Raw genomic sequence first — 21,219 nt, forward strand, 5'->3', positions numbered from 1 at the left:
GAAGCCCTTGTAGGAGTTTTATATTCTATTTTATAAGTTCCCAGAGTTAATATATTGAGTTCTCGAATACATCTGATACTGAGCTAATCCCAGCCAATGTTGTGGAAACACCCAGTTTATTCCCTAATTCACTTATCTACCTTCATTTGAAAATGCTTAAAATTCCCCAGTCCGGTATGGGGCCCTCCTATCGTAGGCCTACCCTACTTGAATGTACCTGATGGACTGAGACGGGTATAGAAATTGCAGCCAGAAATTAACCCGGTTTCTGTCACTGACAGTGTGTGTCCGCCAATGTGGCGTTTGGTTGTGTGTTGTGAGGGTGTCGGGTTAGGGGTTAGTGTTGTGGGGATGCTGGAGGTCATCGTCCTTGCCTTCAAAGTGCTTATAAATAGGACCAGCAGAGCTCTTGGTTCAGAGGGTGCTGTCTTGCACCTCTTCATCATACAGTGGCTTCTGTATCACACAATAAAAAATGAAAGAAAATATATAAATCAACAGCATATTTATTCTGAAAGCACAAATGTTTTCCAGCTTCAAGATCCCAAGAGTTTCTCCAGACAATTATAAATACTCAATCTTTATTAACAGGAGCAAGGGATAAATTACTTCTTGCAATCTAGACATTGCTCCAGAGAAACATACTGGGAATTTCCAATTTACATAAAAGTTGTTTTCCAGAAGTTTACTTTCACATCATTTATTTTGAGCTTGGGCTGTAGTTCCCCAGAGAAAAAGTGATATGTAGTAATAATAAGCTAACATTTTAATAAACCTTTTTTTTTTTCTTGTTTATTGAGCACTTTGGAGAGAATGAGTGCAAGGCTTTCGAGCCAACCAGCCCTTCACATCCAGGTTCTGCCCTTAGACAAATTACTTGATCTCACTGATCTATGGGGAGTTTTTTAAATGGGGATGAAAATACCAACCTCCCAGGATTGTTGAAAATGAGACAAGCCAGTACCAGGTGCATGACTCGTGCTGTCTCTCATCTCCTGCCCCTGCTGTGGTTTTATGAGTACAAGAAGGACCACCACTTGCGGTGGGAACAGATAAAGAGGAAAATCCCCTTGCACTAAGTAGGACATTATCTCCATTTTTTTAGGGTTCATTTTGTACAGTAACCCTAGCTGACGTGGTGCTTCTCTCCTGCCGTGGAATGTTTCTTGAGCTCACGATGTGAACCAGGCACTGTTAATCACTGTTAGTGACCCCACAGTTAGTAGCTGGTGGAGCTCGGTTCCCAGTCAGTGCCATCCAACTTGAGTCTAGCCTTACTCTCCTGTACCACACTGTCCCTTGGTTGGTTACGTTTTTCCAAGGCAGCTTTAATCTAGTGGCAAGACAGATTACTGACGTGGAAAGTAAACTGGGTTCTGCATCTGTCTCTATCCCTGTCAGATCTAAACCTTTGCCCCATCCAATTGTCTGTAAAATAGTTGTAGTTAAAATCTGTGTCCAACATTGGTGTGGGGGGAGGAAGGCTCTTGATTTTCTGTAACATAAGGTCAGTATATTCCCTTTCTGAGCTGCCAAGATCTCATCTTTGTACCATTTCACCGTAAAAAGAATCAAGTTTGAAGTCAGATATTCTTAAATGTATTCTTAAACATGTAAAAATTTAAAACTTTGATGATTCCGATCCGTAAGGCCCTCATGCTCTGGCTGTGTGGAGGCATGAGTGGAGAAAGTTCTTGGAAAGATGACCACAGAATTTTTTTTTTTTTTTTTAATCACATTGGAGGTGGTGAGGGTTCTTCCATGTTGACATGCCTGGTGCGGTTAAAGAAACCAGACACAGACACAGATCTAACCTGGCTCAGCAGGTAACGTGCTCTGTGACCTTGAGCGTGTTGCTTGAAGTTTCCCCATTTGTAAATGGGCTGTGACAGGTGTGTAACAAAAAGTCCAGACATCTCATTTCCTTAAGTATTGAAGCCTTTAGAATTGAAGGAGGGGTAAGAGTAGGAAATTTCTTAGACTTTTTGAATTGGGGTTGTGGTGGAGGGAGGGAAAAAGGCTGGGGGTGGTGGTTGATGGAGTAGTTGTGCAAAACCAGAGACTTTAATATGCCGATCAAAGTGTCGTCCTTGCGACTAGGGCTGTCCAGACGCCTTAACTTTTCAGCCTTGACACAGTATTTCCAAGAGGTTCAATGCAGTTTCATTTCCAGAAAAAAGACAGCCGGAAAAAATGGGGAAACCAGAAAAGTGAGGAATTTTTGTAACACTTAAGTAATTTCCAAAGGCTTTTCTGGTACCTTTCATTCTCTTTGCCTTTTTATCTCTGTGAAAATGAACTTTTATAAAAATAATGTAACGAGGACGGAGAAAATGACTTAGAATTGTGCATTTCATCATCTCAGAATCCAGGTGTCAGATCCATTTAACTCAAATATTCTTTAAAATATTACGATTTGCCAGAAATCAAGCCAGACACTTCATGATTCAAAATAACTGTTTTACTCTCCCTTCCCACCTCTCCAGTTCTCTGCGTATTTCATTCTTCACCCAGTGCAAAATGGGCGAGTAGAAACCCTAGCAAAGTTCTTCACTGCAGTATCTACTAGTAACTAAATCACTAGAATGCCTGTTCATTTCTTGTGAAATGCTACGTTAAGACTTTCTTGAACTGTCACTTATTATGAAAAGTAGCATCTCAGCAGCTTTAAGCCCACATGGGTTAACAAACTTGGTGGTGGTTCTTAATGGCCAGATGAGTAGGCTTGACCCCGGGAGAGTTAGAATACAGTGGTGGTCTGGGCTTGCCTGCCCTGGCTTCTTGGACGACTGGCTTCTCAGGAGCCACTCCCTAATCGTGGGGCAGAGGAGTCCTCGCCACACATATAGGGAATGAGAGGAGTCTGCAGCAACCTCGCCAGAGCCACTAAACATGGCTATTTGCTGATGCCAGGCCTAGCTCAAAATACCTTAAAACACAGCTGAGGCCATGGTGAGCCCAGCTGGCCAGAGTAGGGGAGCAGTGCCTCTGAGGAGGGCCACCCAGACCACTCCCAACCCAGGTGCACGGGTGCCCTGAATGTTCATGATGAACATTCGAGGACTAGGATGCATTAGGTAGGAAGTAAGGTGATAGAACAGGCAGGAAGCTCGGAAAGGAGCATTTGGGGATTCAGGATGAAAGTGCTAGATGATAGGTTTTAGAGCTGTGTTGGTGGTTTTTATGAATTCTATTCCAGGGCCAGTTCTAAGTACACGAATGCAGGAGCACATGTGCTGGACAGTGGACCCAAACCACACTGACATCTGGAACTTCAGCATCTGGTGAATCCTAGCAGTGGCATGGCTGCTTTTAAAACGCTCCAATTGAGTCCCATAGGACTGACCCCACAAAGTTCTTTGTTGAAATCTTTGATGCTCTGCACAGATTAAGCATATAGAGCCATCTGCATACTTTATATACGTAATAGAACCATCTAGTTTATACTTTTCGGTTCCCAAGAAAGCATTTCTTGTTCTTTTTGTGGATTTAAGTGTAATTACTTTACTGGATAATTATAGAAGGGGATGGAAGACACAGGATGTTCCTACATACTTGCTAAGAGAGCTAAATCTTTTTGGGTTTTTTTTTTTTTTTTTTTTACTTTGATCAGCAGCTTCAATTCCTTTCATTGCTTTGAGTTTCTGAAAGCTTGATTTTGAAAATTAAATACTTATGGATAAGGAAGTTTTTGGGGTTTTTATTTTTGAGTTTTAAAAGGGTTAAAGTTAGTAGGGCTTTGCCTATTCATGGCTGATCTAGCTGCTTGTTATAGTGCCACCTTCTGTTGGAGTTTCTTTTGACAGGCACTGGTGACTGAATAAAGGAAAATATCTTGGATGTAAAATTCAGCTAACCAGGAAAGTTTGATTGGATAAAACAGTAAGCAGCTAGCAATTAGCTAAAAACTAACTCAACTTTTGTACAAATTAAAATTCAAACTATCTCTTCTCAATGGAAAGTACTTGAGGAATTAAAACTGCATTATTACTATAAAATTGTTATTGCTTATTGAACACCTACATACTAAAGATAGGTGTCATTTGTGTATTTTAGACATGGTACAAAATATCAGTGTGTATTAAGGTTTGTATAAATAATTGGCAATTCAGGGTTTACTAAAATTTTGGTGACAGTAAATTCTGCATATGTTTTTGTAGGCAACAAATGCAGAAATTAAAGTAGATATTCCCCCCAAAATCACCCTGTGATATTTACTGAATGCAGAGTTGACAGCCCGAAAGTAGGCCAATTGGACTAACCTAGATCTTCCAAAAATAACTTGACTTTTCTTTTAACTTTCTCATTATGATAGACTTCTCTTCCAAAAATTTGACAAATGGGAGGACTGAGAACTCATGTGAAAAGTTTTTCTCTTCATATTTCTGGTTCTGTTAAAATGAAATATGGTTCCTGGAAGTCAGACAAAATTTCCATCACTGGATTTTGTAAACTGATTTGGATCATCTTAGGTAAAACTTAAAATTAGACCTTGCGGTAAGTGATTATACTCAATTGGCTTAGCGCTTGGTCCAGAATTAATAACGGGCAGCACAACTTGTGCCTTATTCAGACCAGGTCGTAGTTTGGAGCTGGCGCACATCGGAAGTTCCGTCCACAGGCTAACCTCACTGCCCCAAATGAACACTCCTTCTAGTTCCCTCTCTGAAGGTGTCGCTTTTCTCTCTCTCTCCCCCCCACCCCGCTCTCTCCAGGGACCCTCTGAAAATCCAGCAACTCCAGAACCAAATCCGACTGGAGCAGGAGGCCAGTGCGCGGCACCCCCCGCCCGCCGGCGCCCCGCGCAGCGCGCCCCCCTCGCCGCCCTTCCCGCCGCCGCCCGCCTCCCCCGAGCTCGCGGCCTGCGCGTCGCCCGCCTCCGCGGAGCCCATGAGCGCACTCGCCTCCCGCTCCGCGCCCGCCATGCAGTCCTCCGGCTCCTTCAACTACGCGCGCCCCAAGCAGTTCATCGCGGCCCAGAACCTCGGCCCCGCGTCGGGCCACGGCACGCCGGCCTCCAGCCCCAGCTCCTCCAGCCTCCCGTCGCCCATGTCCCCGACCCTGAAGCAGTTCGGCCGCGCGCCCGCGCCGCCCTTCGCGCAGCCCTTCGGCGCCGAGGCCGAGGCTCCGTGGTGTGCGTCCTCGCCGTCGCCCCCGCCGCCGCCGCCCCCCGTCTTCAGCCCCACGACGGCCTTCCCGGTGCCCGACGTGTTCCCGCTGCCGCCGCCGCCACCACCGCTCCCCAGCGCGGCCCCGGCCGCCCTGTGCGCCTCGCCCACGGCCCGCTTCGGCCACAGCCAGACGCCCGCGGCCTTCCTCAGCGCCCTGCTGCCCTCGCAGCCATCGCCGGTGGCCGTCAACGCCCTGGGCCTGCCCAAGGGCGTCACCCCCGCGTGAGTGACGGCTGCACGCCCCGCCCCCCGCTTGCCCGCCCCACACACCCCTACCCTGGTGCGCCCGCTAATCCACAAGCCAGTGGTAGCGCTCTACCATTTTCGCGTCTTTCCTTCCGTCCAGTGTTTAGATTCTTGTCACGGCAGCTTTACCAAACTATTTTTGCTCAGCTCCTTACCGTTACCAAGATCAGTACTTAATCTTCTGCGTTAAACAGTAGAAGACTCGTCAGAAACTACCCAAAATCTATGCAGGGCTCTCAATAGTTTTGCTGATAGTGGCGTTAGCTACCACATAGAGCATCGTGCTAAGCAGTTCACGTATGTGACCTCATTTGATACACTCCTAAGAGGTATCACTGCCCCACTTACAGCTGAGGATTCCAGTAGGTAAAGAATTTGCTCAGGGTCACAGTACCACTCAACGGAGATTTGAATTCATGCCTGTGTGACTCCAAATCCATGCTTTTACCAACGAACCACGTATCTTAATCTCTCAGCTCAGTATTATAATTTTATAACTGTGGAGGGGCTTGGTTATTAAGTAAACACCTTATGTTTTTGAAATATCTAAATTAACAGAACTAAAAAGTAAGCCTTTACATATATGTAGTAATTGAGCAAAAGGAAAAAAGACACGTAAATGTCTTCGTGTTATCCATACAAGTAAGTGAGGACGGGTGAAATCTAGTGAAGAAATGATGTACCAGTTCTGTCCCTGTAATCTCTAGGTAGACTACCTGGATCCTCGGTCTCAGTTTTTCTGTTTGCAGATTATCTAAGTACTTGTCTTTCCTTATGTCACAACGATGATGTGGCAGCTGTCTGAAGTCTTTAAATAGAAAAATCTATGAGGATACATAAGATGACATCTACAAAAGTGCATTAAAGCCTTCAAAAGAAATCTATCATATAGGTGTTTGGCACATATTATTGATGACTAAAAGCTAGCACATACTCATTTTACTGAAGAGTTCAAAAACAGGTACGCATCAGCAAGAGTCAAGCCAAATTCCTATATCTCTGAAATAAACTCTGAAATCCTACTTCAGAGTCTCCCAGAATCCAAATATTGTTCAGAGAGAAAAGAAAGAAATTCTACTAAAGAATAAAATGAAAAGACCTAAGAATTTAGGTTCTTTTCATTCATATGAAAAGGTTTCCCATTTGGGGATGTACTATACTACCTTAGAGATGAGCATTGCTATGCTTGACTTTGACAAGATGTATTGAGGAGCTTCTGTTAGCAATGTCTTGTTTCGATAGGCACTTTCTAAATGTTGATTACATGAATTCTATATTTGAATCTGGCTTCTTCTCAAATCTTTATTGGAAAAAGCTCAAATGAATACATAAATAAGTGGAATAAAGGAGGTGAGTTTGTATAGTAATGTTGTAATAACGGGCTTCTACTGAAAGTTGAGTGACTCAACTTGGCTGAGAAAACTTTTTTCTCCCCTATTTGTTGGTTTTCTTTTATTTGGCTGCTAGGAAATGAAGTATTCTCTTGCCACAAAGAAGCTAACTGTTAGATTCAAGAAGTGGGAGTTTATTGCATGACACTGTTTTGTCCCTCTTACTAGGAAATGGTACCAAATCTTGCCTCCCAAGAAGACAAGCACTTATCTGTGTAATATTTCTCCTACTGAACAAAGACTAGACTATCAAAGGTGTTGGGTCGTCATGCCTTTTATTATCTTAAGTAGAAAGTTTTTTCTGATCTTTGAAATTCTCTTAAGAATATATGCAGTTCTAAGAGCTTACCTCAAGTAATAGAAGCATTTGTCTCTTACCTATCATAGTTATTAATTTTATGGAGTAAAATACTTTATAATTGTTACCACTAAAGAATCTAGCAGCTCCTGCCATGTCTTAAAAATGAATGAAGTCATGCTAGTTTTGTGGAAACTATGGAAAACTGTACCCAAAGATAGACACTGTGACACCAAAGGTAAATGGCCATATAGGCTGCAGATTTTTATCTCTATGCCAGTCCAATCGGCCATCATTATATGGTTACCCTTTTGTCTCCAAGGAATTTTCCATTTGCTAAATCACACATACTTCAAGAATTCATTCTTCTGGTTTGATACATGTGACTTTTGGAACATGTTTCTCCTCTGGTATATTATGGGATCCCTCATTTGCGTTCTGAATTAAAAATGAAAAGATAGCTATTTTTCCATCATAGTAATCCAAATGATTTGCCAAAGACCGAATGTCCGTGTTAGGGATGCCATGACTACAGATTATGGCACCCTTGAACTTGTAGGCATTGGCAAACTGTTGTCAAATGAATCTTTTAAATTACTTTCATTTCTCTTTCACTGTGAATTTGTGATTATGATAGCAAATTCATTCCACTTATATGTGTAATTTATCTGGTTGAATGGTTTTGCCATATTTGTCAAGTACCAGTAAATAGATGGATTACACATGACTCATTAAGTAGAAATATGGTAAGTTGTTTTTTGGGTTTTTTGTTGTTTTTTTTTTGCCTGCCTTGTTTTATCAAAATCTTAAATATAAATGTCACTTATCTCAGTTTTCTTAATCATCAGTGGCATACTAGTTATTCTGTTTGTATGTTTAGCATTGTCCTCATTTTAATCCGGAAAAGGGTAGGCTGGTCATGCACTAAGTTTTTAAATAGTCCATGAAGGTAAGGTTCTATTTCTCACATGTCTGGGTAGCAGAAGTCAGACAGTCAGGGAACAAAGGCCATGGATGCCAGGGTTATAGCACAAGGCCAATGACAGTGGGCCGCACTCAGACTCACAGCAACACTATTTGGTTGTTGGTTGATTGTGGTTTGGGGAACTTCCGCACATCCAGTTCCTCCAGTGCCTTGCTTCCTTCAGGCAGCTACATTCTTCCCCACCGTGACCTGGGTCACTAGCAGCTTCTTAAAGCTGTGGACAGACACAAATGTGAAGCTGACTAAATCTTTCAGATGGGGGCAGTGAGGAGAAAATGTGCCTTAGAAAGAAGCCTGTTTGCATTTCAATAAAATTCATGTATCCTGCTCGCCTCACAGTTGCTGATAGTTAGGTTTACAGGTTCCCTTGCGGTCACCCTGTTCCTCTACGCAGTAGATCTCCTCCGAGATGGTGGGAATCTGGGGGATTTGGGAGTGCCCCCTAGAAGAGTGCAGCAGTAGTGTGTCTGGGTGAATCAGATCAGAACTATCCCTGAGAACCAGATGGGCGCTGGTTGGCACTGTAGTAGTTGTCCACCTTCACATTCTTAGACTCTGTTCTCATAAGGGAGTGCCACAGAACCACAGTGCTACAATGTTTTATACTCTTAATTGCCTCTTCTGTGTAAGTAGGCCTTTGGTTTGAAATGTTATCCCATGTTTGTCAAAAGGAAAAGCATGTGTCAATAAGAGCTTTTATATGGATGTATTCATGAGAGCTTTTATTCTGTAGGCACTCAGCTCTTCACAGACATTATCTCATTGTCCCTCTCTTTCTCCCTGATTTATAAGAAACAGGTAGGTGGGGACACTATCATCACTCTGCATTCAAGGTGAGCATGGCAAGAGGCAAAGGGATTTCCCAGGGTTCTGGAATAAGCCTGAGCAAAGAGGGAGTCGCGTGCTTAGCCTGGGTGTATTACCCAGGTTGATCTCCGACAAATCTGATGTCTGCTGTTTCTTGATGAAAGAAAACAGCTGCAAACCAACAAAACAGAATCCTCTAAATCTTAAGGAGAAGTTCTTAAAGATTTATTTGTACTTTAGCCAGTTCTCAAGTCAAGACAGTGGTTAGATAGTAACTAACAGAAAAGACAAAAGCTGCATTGGACTGTGCAGACATTATCTCAGTATTCCTGTCTTTCTCCCATCTTGCAGGAAATAGGTAGGTGGGGGGGGGCCTCGTCGTTCCTCATCAGAGGCAGAGGCCTGAAGGGGTTTCGGGCCTCCCCAGGGTCTTGTTATTGGGTTCACTAGGATCTTAGAGGGTTGCCCAGAATGTTGCATCCAATCCCAGGCAGCTATTTTCTGGCAAATTAGCAAGTGAGCTCTCGGGGTCTGCCGTGACTGATGATGATTCCGTTGAAATGTCTGCCCCAGGAACAGGTCAGAATCAGACCTGCTCATCTTGGATGGCTCTGTACCAAGTAGTGGTACGGTGCACACACGTGTGTGAGTTTATTCTCTAGAGAAGCCAAAGGATAATGTGAGAACTGAATGTATTTATAGAGGCATCTATTTTCCTTTAGGTATGAGCTCAGGTTATCCAGTTGTACTCTAACAGCTTTGGCTTCAGTTAGAAAAAATAGAATTGATATACAAAAACTCAGTTTGTGTATCTTGGGCTCTTTTATATATTAATTCACATATTACATTCTTGAATATGAGGGATTCCTAAATGGCAACATGTTAATGATTCTGCTTACTGTGAAATTTTGTGGAATTAGGTTACTATTAGCTATCACTGAATATGAGAGGAGAATAAGAGGACTTTCAGTAGTTAGAAAAATTCTTTGGTTGCTAGATAGGCACATCATCTCTTAAATCAGTGCTGTACTCTGGAGATCTGAGTTTCTGGAATACACTGATAAAATTGACCTAGAATAGTATATCAAGGGCAGGATACTTTCAAGATTATTCAGTAGCCAAGAAAAAAAGAAAACCTTCTAGGATTTGGTGGTGGTGGAAGATTAAATCTTGCAGATGCATGTGTATATGTTTAAGATGTTTTTACCCCCCAACCACGTGAATATTATTTTAAGATGGTAAGTGACTTATGGCTGAAGCGAGAGTAAACAGATCAGTAGTATTTCTGCAGAGTTGGGCTCACCTGTGTTTACACTGAAGCATTTATATTCAGTGTGGGAGGTTTGTATGAATTGTTTACTAGTTAAGATCTTCTGAGTATGGGTTTTTGTGAAGAGTTCTGGTTTTAGTAACAGTTTACTTTGAATAAGCATTTAAGCATTTTTATTTTTAATTGTACAAACCATCACGAAAGGAGATCATCTCTATGTCACCAAGTACTCTCTTTAAAATTTCCTAATGAGTTGTTGCTCTTCATTTATCAAAAGTGGTGCCATTTGGGAGAACCAGCCACAGCCATTTTATATTAAATTCCAACAAAGAATTAGTTTTATAGGAAAACAAACTCAATTGCCAAAACTTTGTCTCAAAAACTTACAACTGTTTTTCTTTTCTGTTGCCTCCACCACGAAAGAATACTCCACTTTGGTTTCTACTTTAACGTTATATACGAACTCTAAACTCTTTGCTCAGTTTTAACACAGTTGCTTAAAGTGTTTTTTGAATTATGTTAATCCAAATGAGATACTCTCTGAAAAAAAAGATTCCGTATTAAAACAAGGGTGAGAAGTACTGTATCCTATACCTCTTTCCTCAGGGATCACAATGCCCTGGTGACCCTGCCAGATTCATTCAGACCGAGTGACCTTTGCACCGCCTAGCTGTCCCTGTAGGTCTTCATACTGTCACTTGGGCCTCAGAGGTAATGTCACCTCCTCAGACTTGTGACTGACCACACTGTGTAATATAGTCATCCACTCACACTCCCGTCCCTTCATAGCACTTACCACCCTCCTGCTATGTCCCTCCTTCCACCCTTTTATTTCCTGTCTCTGTCATCCCCACCATAGAATATATTTTTTCTAAATATAGTCACTTAGTTTTGTTCAACATTGTATTCCGAGCACCTAGAACAGAGTTGAACACTGAGAGGCCAATCAATAAAGGTTATTTGCACCCTTTTGGAAACCAGTCAAGAGTTCTTAGCATCTTTTTAAACTCCTTTCCCGCTTTCATTCTGTTCCCCTCAGCCAGTTTCGTCTCCCTGATTCACTTCCATACTGGACAGTTCCCATTGGCCTCTCCAGAGCCACCCTTAGTATGCCAGGCACGGATCCAAGTGCTTAATATGTCTTAGCTCGTGTCATTTTCCTAATAATCCTATGAGGTATATACTATTAATACCCACATTTTACACGTTACAGAGGAGGTAATAGAGGCATGTAGCCATTAGTAACTAGCCCAAACCACAGTGTTTTAAGCAATAAAAAATAAGAGATTATCCCTTCTGCACCTTTATTCCTGCTGAGTCTGAATTCCTTCCTCTCCCATCTCTACTCGTCTGCATCCTCATCATCTTCCAGGATCCCAGATTCTACCTCTTTCTTGGAGTCTTCTGCAGTCATGCTAGCCAGCACTCTCTTCGACTTCTTTAGCTCCCATTGCACCTAGAATTACTACAGCATGGCTTGTTCCTTCATTTATTCTCCAACTGGATTATCAACCCCTCCGAAATCAAAGACCACCCTGCAGGATTTGACTCTCTTCTCCTTGTCACGTAGAATACTTTTTAGGCTACAGTGATAACGCTTTTGTTATATTACTGTTTTTCACTTTCATGCACAGAATTTCTACTGCACAGAATTCCAAGAAGTCATCAGGTGACACAGTCACTCATCTTACAAACCAACTCTGGAGTTACAGGCTTAACAGAATTTGTACTGATGTGTTTGCCCAGCACTGTGCCGTACTAGATACTCAATAAGTATTTGTTCAGTGACTGTTAGACACTTAAAAATCTTTCAACTGATTGATTTGATTTCAGTGTTAATTGTTCAGAACCAAGTAAATGTGTACCTTAAATTCTGTAAGAGAAAATAATGTCTTTAAAATAGCAGGAAACAGAGATGAAGTAAATGCTCCTCTAATGCTTGGGATCTTGCTGTGTTTAGGGAATCCCCTTGTTAAAAGAAACATAGAATGATCAGGGTTTTTATTTGGGTCAAAGAGTAATTTTAATTGTACTCTCTGAAACAATAAAATATCTGGGTGGCAAGAATCCAAACCGAGGTGAATGGCTTCTCTATGAAATGTCCCAGAGCAGTCATGCCTAAGTTCCCTACAGAGTCCGGTATACTGAGAAATGCTTTGTAAGCCCCAGGACTTATTCTGTCGTGAACAGACAGGTGTGTACTTGTTCAAGACGACTTGTGGCTGTCTTTTAAAAGACCAGTTCTCTGTTTCTGTTGTTTAGGTGATCTGTTCGGGCCTTGATAGCCACCCTTTGCCCCTTTCTTTCTTATTTGTGCAGAGAACATGGCTCTCAGTGTATTGTGCCCACAGGGACACAGTGAAGCTTCTGTCATCAGTGCTGCGTGTCATCACATAGTTGTGCAGCTCATTTATGTTGTCAAGTTTAAAGTAATAATGGGAACCCGTGTGTTCCCAATAATATGTGATGTAACACAGAGCTGGCTTTCATTTTACCTTTTAGGTGACTTCAGAACGTACCTCTTCTAGTTTGCAGATGTTAAGGCTTTAGTCAAAAGCAGCACAGAACTTTATTTCCAAAACTGTGTAATTTGTATGTGTTCTGAGCCTGACTTTTTACATGTGGTTTGAATATAGATGGCTTTGGGACAATTTTTCTTGCCTGAGGGAGGAAGGTAGAGAGAGATCAGAAGTGAAGATAGAGGGGCGCCTGGGTGGCTCAGTCGGTTGAGCATCTGCCTTCGGCTCAGGTCATGATCCCAGGGTCCTGGGATCACCCTGAGTCGGGCTCCCTCTTCAGTGGGGAGTCTGTTTCTCCCTCTGCCTTTTTCCCTCCCCACCCACCCTTCCCAGCCCTGTTCTTCCTCTCTCAAGTAAAATTTTTAAAAAGATTTTTAAAAATTTTAATTTTTTAATTAATAAAATTATTTAATTAATTTTAACAATAATTTAAATAATTAATAATTAAATAATAACTTAAATAAATAATTATTAATAAAATAAAAAAGATTTAAAAAATTTTTTTTAATCTTTTAAAAAAAGATTTTATTTACTTACTTATTTGGAGAAAGAGAGAGCCCAAGCAGGGGGAAAGGGGCAGAGGAGAGGGAGAAGCAAACTGCCCGCTGAGCAGGGAGCCCGACTCAGGGCCTGGTCCCAGGACCCGGAGATCATGACCTGAGCCGAAGGCAGATGTTCAACCAACTGAGTCACCCAGGTGTCCCCAGTAAATAAAATCTTTAAAAAAAAAAAAAAAAGTGAAGATAGATAGTACATCCATTCACTTACTCCATGAATATTATTTTCGGGTCTGCTGTTTGACAAGCACTGTGATTAACCAGAGAGGCAGGGTGCGAGAGAGACCATTAACAAGAACATATATTAATAAAGTTTGATGAGTGCTATGAAGAAAAGAAACATGATATAAATAACTAATGGGTAGACTTGGTCAGGGTCCTCCTTTCCGAGGGGACATTAAACTGAAGCCTGCAGGCTGACCACATCTGTCCTAAGGGCCAGAGGCGCCGGGCCCAGAAAGGCTGGCACAGAATACACATTTTCATTGAAGGATTGTATGGTTCTAAAAATTGAGGTTAGAAGTCATGATTCCTGTGGCTCTTGCTGTTCATGTGTCACAGCTTCACTGCCCCACTCCTTAAAAACCAAGATCAATTCCCAGGCAGTAGGATACGATATCACAATCTTTTCTTTAATACCAGTGTTTAACCCCCTCCATTTGCCCTACGACTAGAAAAGGAAGAACCTGGAAAAGCTGTCAGGGTATTTTCTGCCATAGGCATCAGAAGACTCGACTACCAATAGATTAAATGCTCCTGGTTTATTGATCTACATAACAAGTGTGGGGGCAGGCGACTCCACGGGTAGGTCACCCGTGTCCCAGAAACATCATCAGGGCTCCGGGGTCTCTGTCTTTCCAAGCTGCCGCCATCAGCATGTTGCGGGTTCTCCCCTTGTGCTCGGTGTGAGTGCGGCAGTTTGGGGCGTTTGGACACAGTGGTAGCCAGTAAAAGGGGGGGGGCATTTCTTCCTGTGTGTTGCTTGTAGAGGTGAGAAATGTTTAACTAGAGCCCCTCCCCATTGCCCCCATCTCAGCAGCCAGGCTCCCACATGCCTCTAGCCACACAAACCACTGTCCACAGGATTGAGACCACTCAACTTAGGTCAGTCACCCCTGAGTTTGGGGAGGGGGTCACCTTCTCCAAGCACATTGGAGGGTGAACACCCCACAAAATCAGGGGAAGTTCAGCAAGGAAACGGGAACGGACGGGAGGGGCACAGGCCTCAGGACTCCACGGTATTACTGCTGAGGGCGGAGCGCACCGCGGTTACAGGATACTCTGTTTTCTCTTGCCAGTGTAGTGACTGTCTTGTTCCGGGCATTTTTGGGTGAAATGGTGAGAAGCAGAGAGTTTGGTGAACCTTGGTGTTAATTTACATCCTCAGCCTTACTAGGGCTTTCTACCTTATCGGTGACGTGGTATCCAGCACATGGTGCCTTGACACATTTGCAGTAAACCTTTCTTTTAACTTAAAAATGTCTTCTTATAAAACATACAAATAAGGAAGCATATACAAGGTATATGTATAGTTTAAAAGAATAATAATAAAAATCATGCCTGTTTCTAGTACCTTTGAGGGCTCCCTATGTCACCCTCCCCAGTCACATCCACAACTGCCCCCCAGAGAGATAACCACTACCCTGAATATCTGAGTTAATCCTTCTCTTGTCTTAATGGTTTATGTATGTATGTTTCCCTGTTTATTTCTCGAACTTTTTTTATGTATCAGAATCACCTAGAGGACTTGTTAAAACACAGATTGCTGGACTCTAACCCGAGTTTCTGATTCAGTAGGTCAGGAGTGAGTCCAAAAATCTGCATCCCTAACAGTTTCTCAGGTGATGTGGGTGCCGCTGGTCCAAGGACCACCCTTTGAGAACCCCTACCCTGGCAGAAGACTGCTTAGCTTTTGTCTGTTGATAAATGGGAGCATGTTTTATGTATTCTTTAACTTGGCTTTTTTAAACTCGACATTACATCTTTGAAATTCAACTTGGGCGATAATGGGTAGCTACAGGTCATTCATTTTCACTACCGTATAGTATATTCTGTTTCTCTTGAATCTTCACCCACAGCCCTATGAGGGAAAAGGAAGGGAAGTAGGAAGCAAATTGCTTAAGGCACCAACAAAAGTGATGCCCATCAAGCATCCAGTACCCAGTGACCCCTGGCTCACATGGCCCAGGGCATTGTTGCTGCCCTGGGAAAGAAGAGTTCTGAGGTGTCACTTATTTAAGAGCCCCAGGCTCTCCAGGAGGTTTAGGAGGCTTGGGGTGTTGGGGGGTACCAGGCACAGCAGGACCTGCAGACCTTCTAGGGCCCTTTAGCATAAACTAGACCTTTTATAACATTGGCCTCCTCCTCTAATCAAATCAGGATAGAAGGGAAGATAACAAACAATATTTGCTTAGAATGAGCTAGACACTGTTGTTGAATAAATTGATTGCAAAGGATCAGAAGGACTGAACTTATGAAAGTATGAAAGAAATATGTTCTCTCTCAAATCTTCTCAATAGCCATCTATGGTATATATGTTTATACTTATTTATAGGAAATGTTAAGAAACTTGCCCAAAGTCACAAACCTAATACCAGGCAGAGCCAGATTTTAAACCCAGCTGTGATTACAAATCACATTGTGTTTTCACTTTACATTGCTGCCTCCCTGGGACTAAAACACAGGCCTTCCCTATTCTTGGCATTTCTCTAACCACTGAGACACACTCCCTAAAGTATGTCCACTTTCTCTGAAAACTGGTTCCAGTTAGTGTTACCCAAACAGCGAAACCGGCTTCCATGGTTCTTTCCATAATTAACTGGAATAGACATAGCATTAGAGAAGAGGGGGCACTGACATTGACACATTGTACTGTCTTTGTTGGACTTGAATGTTTGACTTGGATTTATGTGCCTGACAAGTGACTCCACTGCCTTGTGCTTTTGTCCTGCAGGGGATTTCCAAAGAAGGCCAATAGAACTGCTAGAATAGCTTCTGATGAGGAGATTCAAGGCACAAAGGATGCTGTCATTCAAGACCTGGAACGAAAACTTCGCTTCAAGGAGGACCTCCTGAACAATGGCCAGCCGGTACACAGAGATGGATTTGGGGCCTGAACTTGGAATATTAGCTGCCCACATCAGAGAGCTCTTCCTTCACTTTGGTTCTTGTACTTTGTCCACAAAATTGATTTCATTACCCCTAAATCTGTGTTCTTCTTAGCATTATGGCCTGAATCTGGGGAAAAGGGAGAAAAGTGGAAAGGCTTCCCTCTACTTGGCCTCCACTCTTTCCTGCAGTCTTGGAGTGAAGTGAGCAAGTTGGAGATAAAGAGGAAGGGCTGATTTTAAGGTGGGGAGTAAAACAAATGAGGAATTGCAGCATTACAAAGAAAAGGGAACAAATCTGGGCTGGGTAGGAGGGGGAAGGTATGCTCTGGAATGATCTATATCTACCACAAGTACCAAAAGGAGGATGGGATTCTCTGGCATGTACTCCTTCTACACGAAGACTATCTTTACTGAGGAAATGAGCCCTGAAGTCCAGTACTGTTCTGGTAGACCATTACTAGATACTGAGTCGGTAATCTGAAAGAGTAACGCTTGTTGCACGGTATCGTTCTGCTCTCTGTACAGCAGATCTGGTAAACGATATATGTGCAGAAGATGTTTTCACCATCGGACTTAAATGTTTCCTCACCAGCTGTTTCTCGTTTTTTACTAACCCTTCCTCTTACTACATCCGAGTATTTTTAAGGGGACAGGAAGAACAAGTCTCACAAATGAGATTTCCCCGGTGAAGAAAAGGAGCCTTTGGTGGCTTTATTTTGGAATTACCACCAGAAAAATTGGTCCGGCTCTTAAGCAGAAGAAGAAAAGGGCCTCTTTGTATAAAAGCTTCCTCTCAGATACCTTTTTCAGAGTAGAAAGCACTCTATGTTAAATATGTTTTCTAGGAATTTTAATTCTCACACATTGATAAATAAAAATGTGAGAACAGAGCATGTTTGATTGGAAAGGTAGAGGGTAGAGGAGGGGTGCTGAATGCTGCTTTTAATTATTAGGGCATCCTAATCTGAGTTCAGGAAGATTAAAATTCTAATGAGATCTTGTGTTGGTCATTCATTTCACTGAGAATAGAAGATTTTAACAAAGGGAAAATATTTTTCTCCCTGAAATAAGTAATTGCATGTGTAAATGTGCATACTCTGGAAGTTTCCCCTGGCTCTGTCAACTAAAGCCTTTGAAAGATTAAAACAAATACTTATGGGAACTTACTCAAGCCAAGTAGAGGCATTTCTCCAGTTTTTGGGGGTTTTTTGGGTCTCTGTTTAAATATTCCTTATGGACTAAGATTCTCTTGGTTAAAGAGACTTAAGAAGTTGTTATAGTATACTATGTATATTACATGTTTATCGATCTGTTTAGCAGCAGACGACATTCACAACAAGTTCCACAGATTTCCACATTTGAGAGTTTAAAAGGACAACTTTTTCCTAGTGTTGCATATTATTCTGTTACTTATTTTTGGCTTCTGTGGACAGGGCTTGGACATCCACATGGCCTAGTGGTTTAGAAACAAAACTGAAGTAAACTTGGCTTTTACTGGTAGCAGGTGCATTCTGGCAAAGGACTAGGTATCAAATTGATATTTCTGCTTATAAGGAAAAGGGTGGACATTACTCCAGTCCTACCTTTGATGTTGATGCAGTTCTCCATGAAAACATTAGGAAGGCTTTTAAGAGAGCAGGTATTTAAAACTCTTTTTGAAAATTGAATTCAGTGATTCTTTAACAGATGTGAGAAAATTAATTTAAATAATAACATACTTGGACTGAGACAGTCCATGCACCAAACACCTACCTCGTCTTATCCCCACCCCTTCTTTAGTAAATGAAATAATACGAACTTTAGGACTGTTTGTCATTTGGCACTGACTTGTTTCACTTCCCGGTTTCAGCTGGGACTAGAACCAGCAATTACTGGAAATTGTAAATTTATTCAACATATTTTCCTGATTAGAGAGTTTCCAATAGAATTTGCATCTATGTTCAGAAGTTGGGAAGTTTACTGAAATAACTTCTGTATTTTTTTAAGATTCTGCCTTACTAATTATTCTCTATTTTGAATCAAACACTTGTTTATGGGACAGAGGGTCTCTGAAAGTTCTTCCCAGACCTGTAATTCTAAGGCATTTTAGAACCAAAACTCAAAGGCAGGAAACAGCCCAACAGACAGAACAAAAACACTGGCATTTCTTCTGTGTAAGAATGGCTCCACAAATATGTTTTGGCCAAATCTAGAGTGCTGGCTGCTAGATGCAAAAACGTTGCCCCTTTGCCTGATGGGCAAGCAAGCAGTCCGCCTCTGAGCAGAATCTCGAATTATGGATATTAGCTTTGGCAAGTATCTTTCGCAGTCCTTTTGCTAATTCAGCCATGTGCGACCGTTCTTTTTGGACCCTTACATTGGCCTACATTCACCTGCTGCACAGCAGCCTAGGAAATGTCCGTAGAGCTGAGAACCCCAAGCAGAGGGGACCCCCGCTGCCTGCTGGTCTAAAACTTCCCTTACCAGAGGCTGGGAGCCCACTAGGCTGGTTTGAAGCTTGTGGGTGGCTATGGAAAGAACATTTCCTTTAAAAAAAATTTTGCTATTTGAATATCTTTTTTCTCTGTATGTGTCATGAAGGATGAGGATATGACAGCTATTTTCTGTGTGGCTTCTGCCTTGTTTGGTTATTATATTCACCTTGAATTCGGGCTGTACCAGTTGGTGGCCCCCAACACTGGATTAAGCCACTAAGACCGGAAGGGGAGGTGACAGAACACCAGAAGGAAGGGAAAGAAACAGACCCCTTTTACATACAGGCATCTGAAGGTTGAGAGAAAATAGTTACAGAAAACACCAAAACTCATTTTTTAAAATTCCTTATCGTGAGGCAGTATGTAATTGTGAATTTTCTAACTTTGTAATTTTTGTGACTACTTTGCTTAGAGGCTCACCTATGAAGAGAGAATGGCTCGTCGACTGCTAGGTGCTGACAGTGCAGCTGTCTTTAATATTCAGGAGCCAGAAGAGGAAACAGCTAATCAGGTACTGTGTTCCTCTGGACTAATTAGAAAAATAGTAATTATTCTGTCCCCTCTACCCATCCTCTTTATGGACACTGTTCTTGGGATCAGTTCTGTGGGAAGTAGAGGGCAAGTCAAAGAAAAGCAGTATTAATATCACCAGTCAAGCTCATAGCTAATAATTACTGAGCACATAGCGTGTGCCAGGCAGGTGTGTTACGTGACTGATAAGAGTTATTTCAGTCAGTGATACCTGTTCTTTTTATTTTCTTACTGATCAGTTTAGTCTCCTTTCAAGTATCGTTCTGATTTTCCCATCCTGTGCTTTAATGCAAAACCGTCTCTGGGGAGAAACATATTTTCACTGAAACTGTGTGAAATAGGTAGTGAATATTTCCAGTTATGTTCTTAACATCTAGTCAAAGTAAAATATCTGTGTATAGAAAAAATGATGTCTTTCTTTTCCTTCACATATACAGTTAGAAATCACTAATCAGCAGAAAACCTAAATTGCTATTTTTGCTCCCCCGCTGCCGCCAAAAAAAAGTCCCTTCATGGATTTGATGTAAGCTGTTTTATAATCTCCACTGCTTCTGCTTGGAGTTTCCAGATGTAGTCTCAAGATTAAAGAAAGCTTTTTAAAACGTTTAAAGGATCAAGTAAACTCTCATACATGTTGAGAAACAGCTCTGCCTTCAGTATCTGAAGATTTTTCTGTGTTAAATATTGCTACCACAAAAATTTCACTTAAAAAAGAAAACTAGAAATCTTGCTAGATTCTTATTTCTGTTATTAGTCTTCACTTCTTTTTTTCTACCATTACAGGAAATTGGGTCTCCTCATGCTTCTGTAGGGAGTCCTCTGGACGGTCAAAAGGTTAAGCTTTTCATCTTTCTTCTCCTTCCGGTCTCTTTCACTGTATCTGTTTCTTGTGTTCTTCCTTGTTTACCTGTGTATCTATCTTGACTGCCACGTATTAATTACAAATACTATGACCAGTGTCTGTTTTAGTATCAGATGAACAGAATTACTGTAGTGTGCTTTTTGTCGTATATTACAAACTTGAATTTGATTCTGTCACCATTGAATACTCTGAACTGTAAATTGTTAAAAGTTTCTCATTTGTTACACCTTTCTGGGGGGAAACGCGCTGATTCTTAAACTGATTAATTTGATAGTAATTAAAACAAAACAGCTGTATTTTTTTGCAGTTTTACTCATACTCTTGTATTTCTTCCCTCAAGACAACAGTTTTTCAAAGGTGGGGTAGCTTCTTTATGAGAAAACCTAGTAAAACATCTTTTATTTGTTACTAAAGACAGTATTTTATAATGGGCTGCCTTGTTTCCATTGTGCTTTTTGTAAGCAGGTGAACTGTAGGATCCCCCTTCATCACCATAGGATGTTGATGGCTACTCTGCTTTTGTCTTTTTAATCAGAATTTTGACTGGACTGTCAATTCCATTTTTCTTTTAAAGAGGGTGGAGAGTAGTTCCTACTAGCTGCAAAGCTGAGGAGGAGTTCAGAGGCTATGTGGCTGAGGATTATTAGGAGTGAAAAAAAATGCCGTGTTTTCCATTATCCGCTTGATGAAATGCTGTGTAACCCTGCAGCTGCTAGCCACGCACACTGTCACCTTTCTGAAGCGTGGCACTGCCCTGCACAGCTTTCACCTACAGAAAGAAACCGGTGTCCATCGTGTTTTATTTTTATGAACAGTTTAGGAATACAAAGCTGTTGCCTTTTTCTTTCTTTCCCCACACCCCCCAAGAGAAAAGAGAAAGAAATTCATCTTCATAGTTTTTTTGGGGGAGGAGGAGGATAAGACCTGAAGACAATTTGAAATATCATATATACTTACTTCCAGATGTTTTTTGTTTTATATGGAATTGAGTTGGGCTC

General features: G+C 41.8%; 2 protein-coding genes across 8 annotated transcripts in view; one reads left to right on the forward strand and one right to left on the reverse strand.

Moving 5' to 3' along the window:
- PALLD (palladin, cytoskeletal associated protein) overlaps positions 1–21,219 on the forward strand; it is a 243,404-nt gene that overhangs the window by 196,893 nt on the left and 25,292 nt on the right. For 2 of the 3 annotated variants that reach the window (XM_036087528.2, XM_078069421.1), the window contains 4 exons: positions 4,716–5,393; positions 16,198–16,333; positions 19,241–19,339; positions 20,143–20,193. In XM_036087528.2, coding sequence (XP_035943421.1) covers positions 4,716–5,393; positions 16,198–16,333; positions 19,241–19,339; positions 20,143–20,193 — 964 coding nt within the window. The remainder of the gene's footprint in view (positions 1–4,715; positions 5,394–16,197; positions 16,334–19,240; positions 19,340–20,142; positions 20,194–21,219) is intronic. The other variant, XM_036087529.2, reaches the window with a different exon arrangement.
- CBR4 (carbonyl reductase 4) overlaps positions 1–21,219 on the reverse strand; it is a 160,624-nt gene that overhangs the window by 48,196 nt on the left and 91,209 nt on the right. Inside the window, exon 6 of one of the 5 annotated variants that reach the window (XR_013446560.1) lies at positions 18,995–19,117. The exons of 1 other annotated variant lie outside the window; for it this stretch is intronic. The gene's annotated coding sequence lies outside the window, so the exon portion shown is untranslated. Of the gene's footprint in view, positions 1–123; positions 457–13,236; positions 13,405–18,994; positions 19,118–20,132; positions 20,991–21,219 lie in introns of those variants that run through there. 3 more of the 5 variants (XM_078069422.1, XM_078069423.1, XM_036087535.2) reach the window with 3 other exon arrangements.

The sequence above is a fragment of the Halichoerus grypus genome, chromosome 3, assembly GCF_964656455.1.
Source record: "Halichoerus grypus chromosome 3, mHalGry1.hap1.1, whole genome shotgun sequence".
Classification (NCBI taxonomy): Eukaryota; Metazoa; Chordata; class Mammalia; order Carnivora; family Phocidae; genus Halichoerus; species Halichoerus grypus.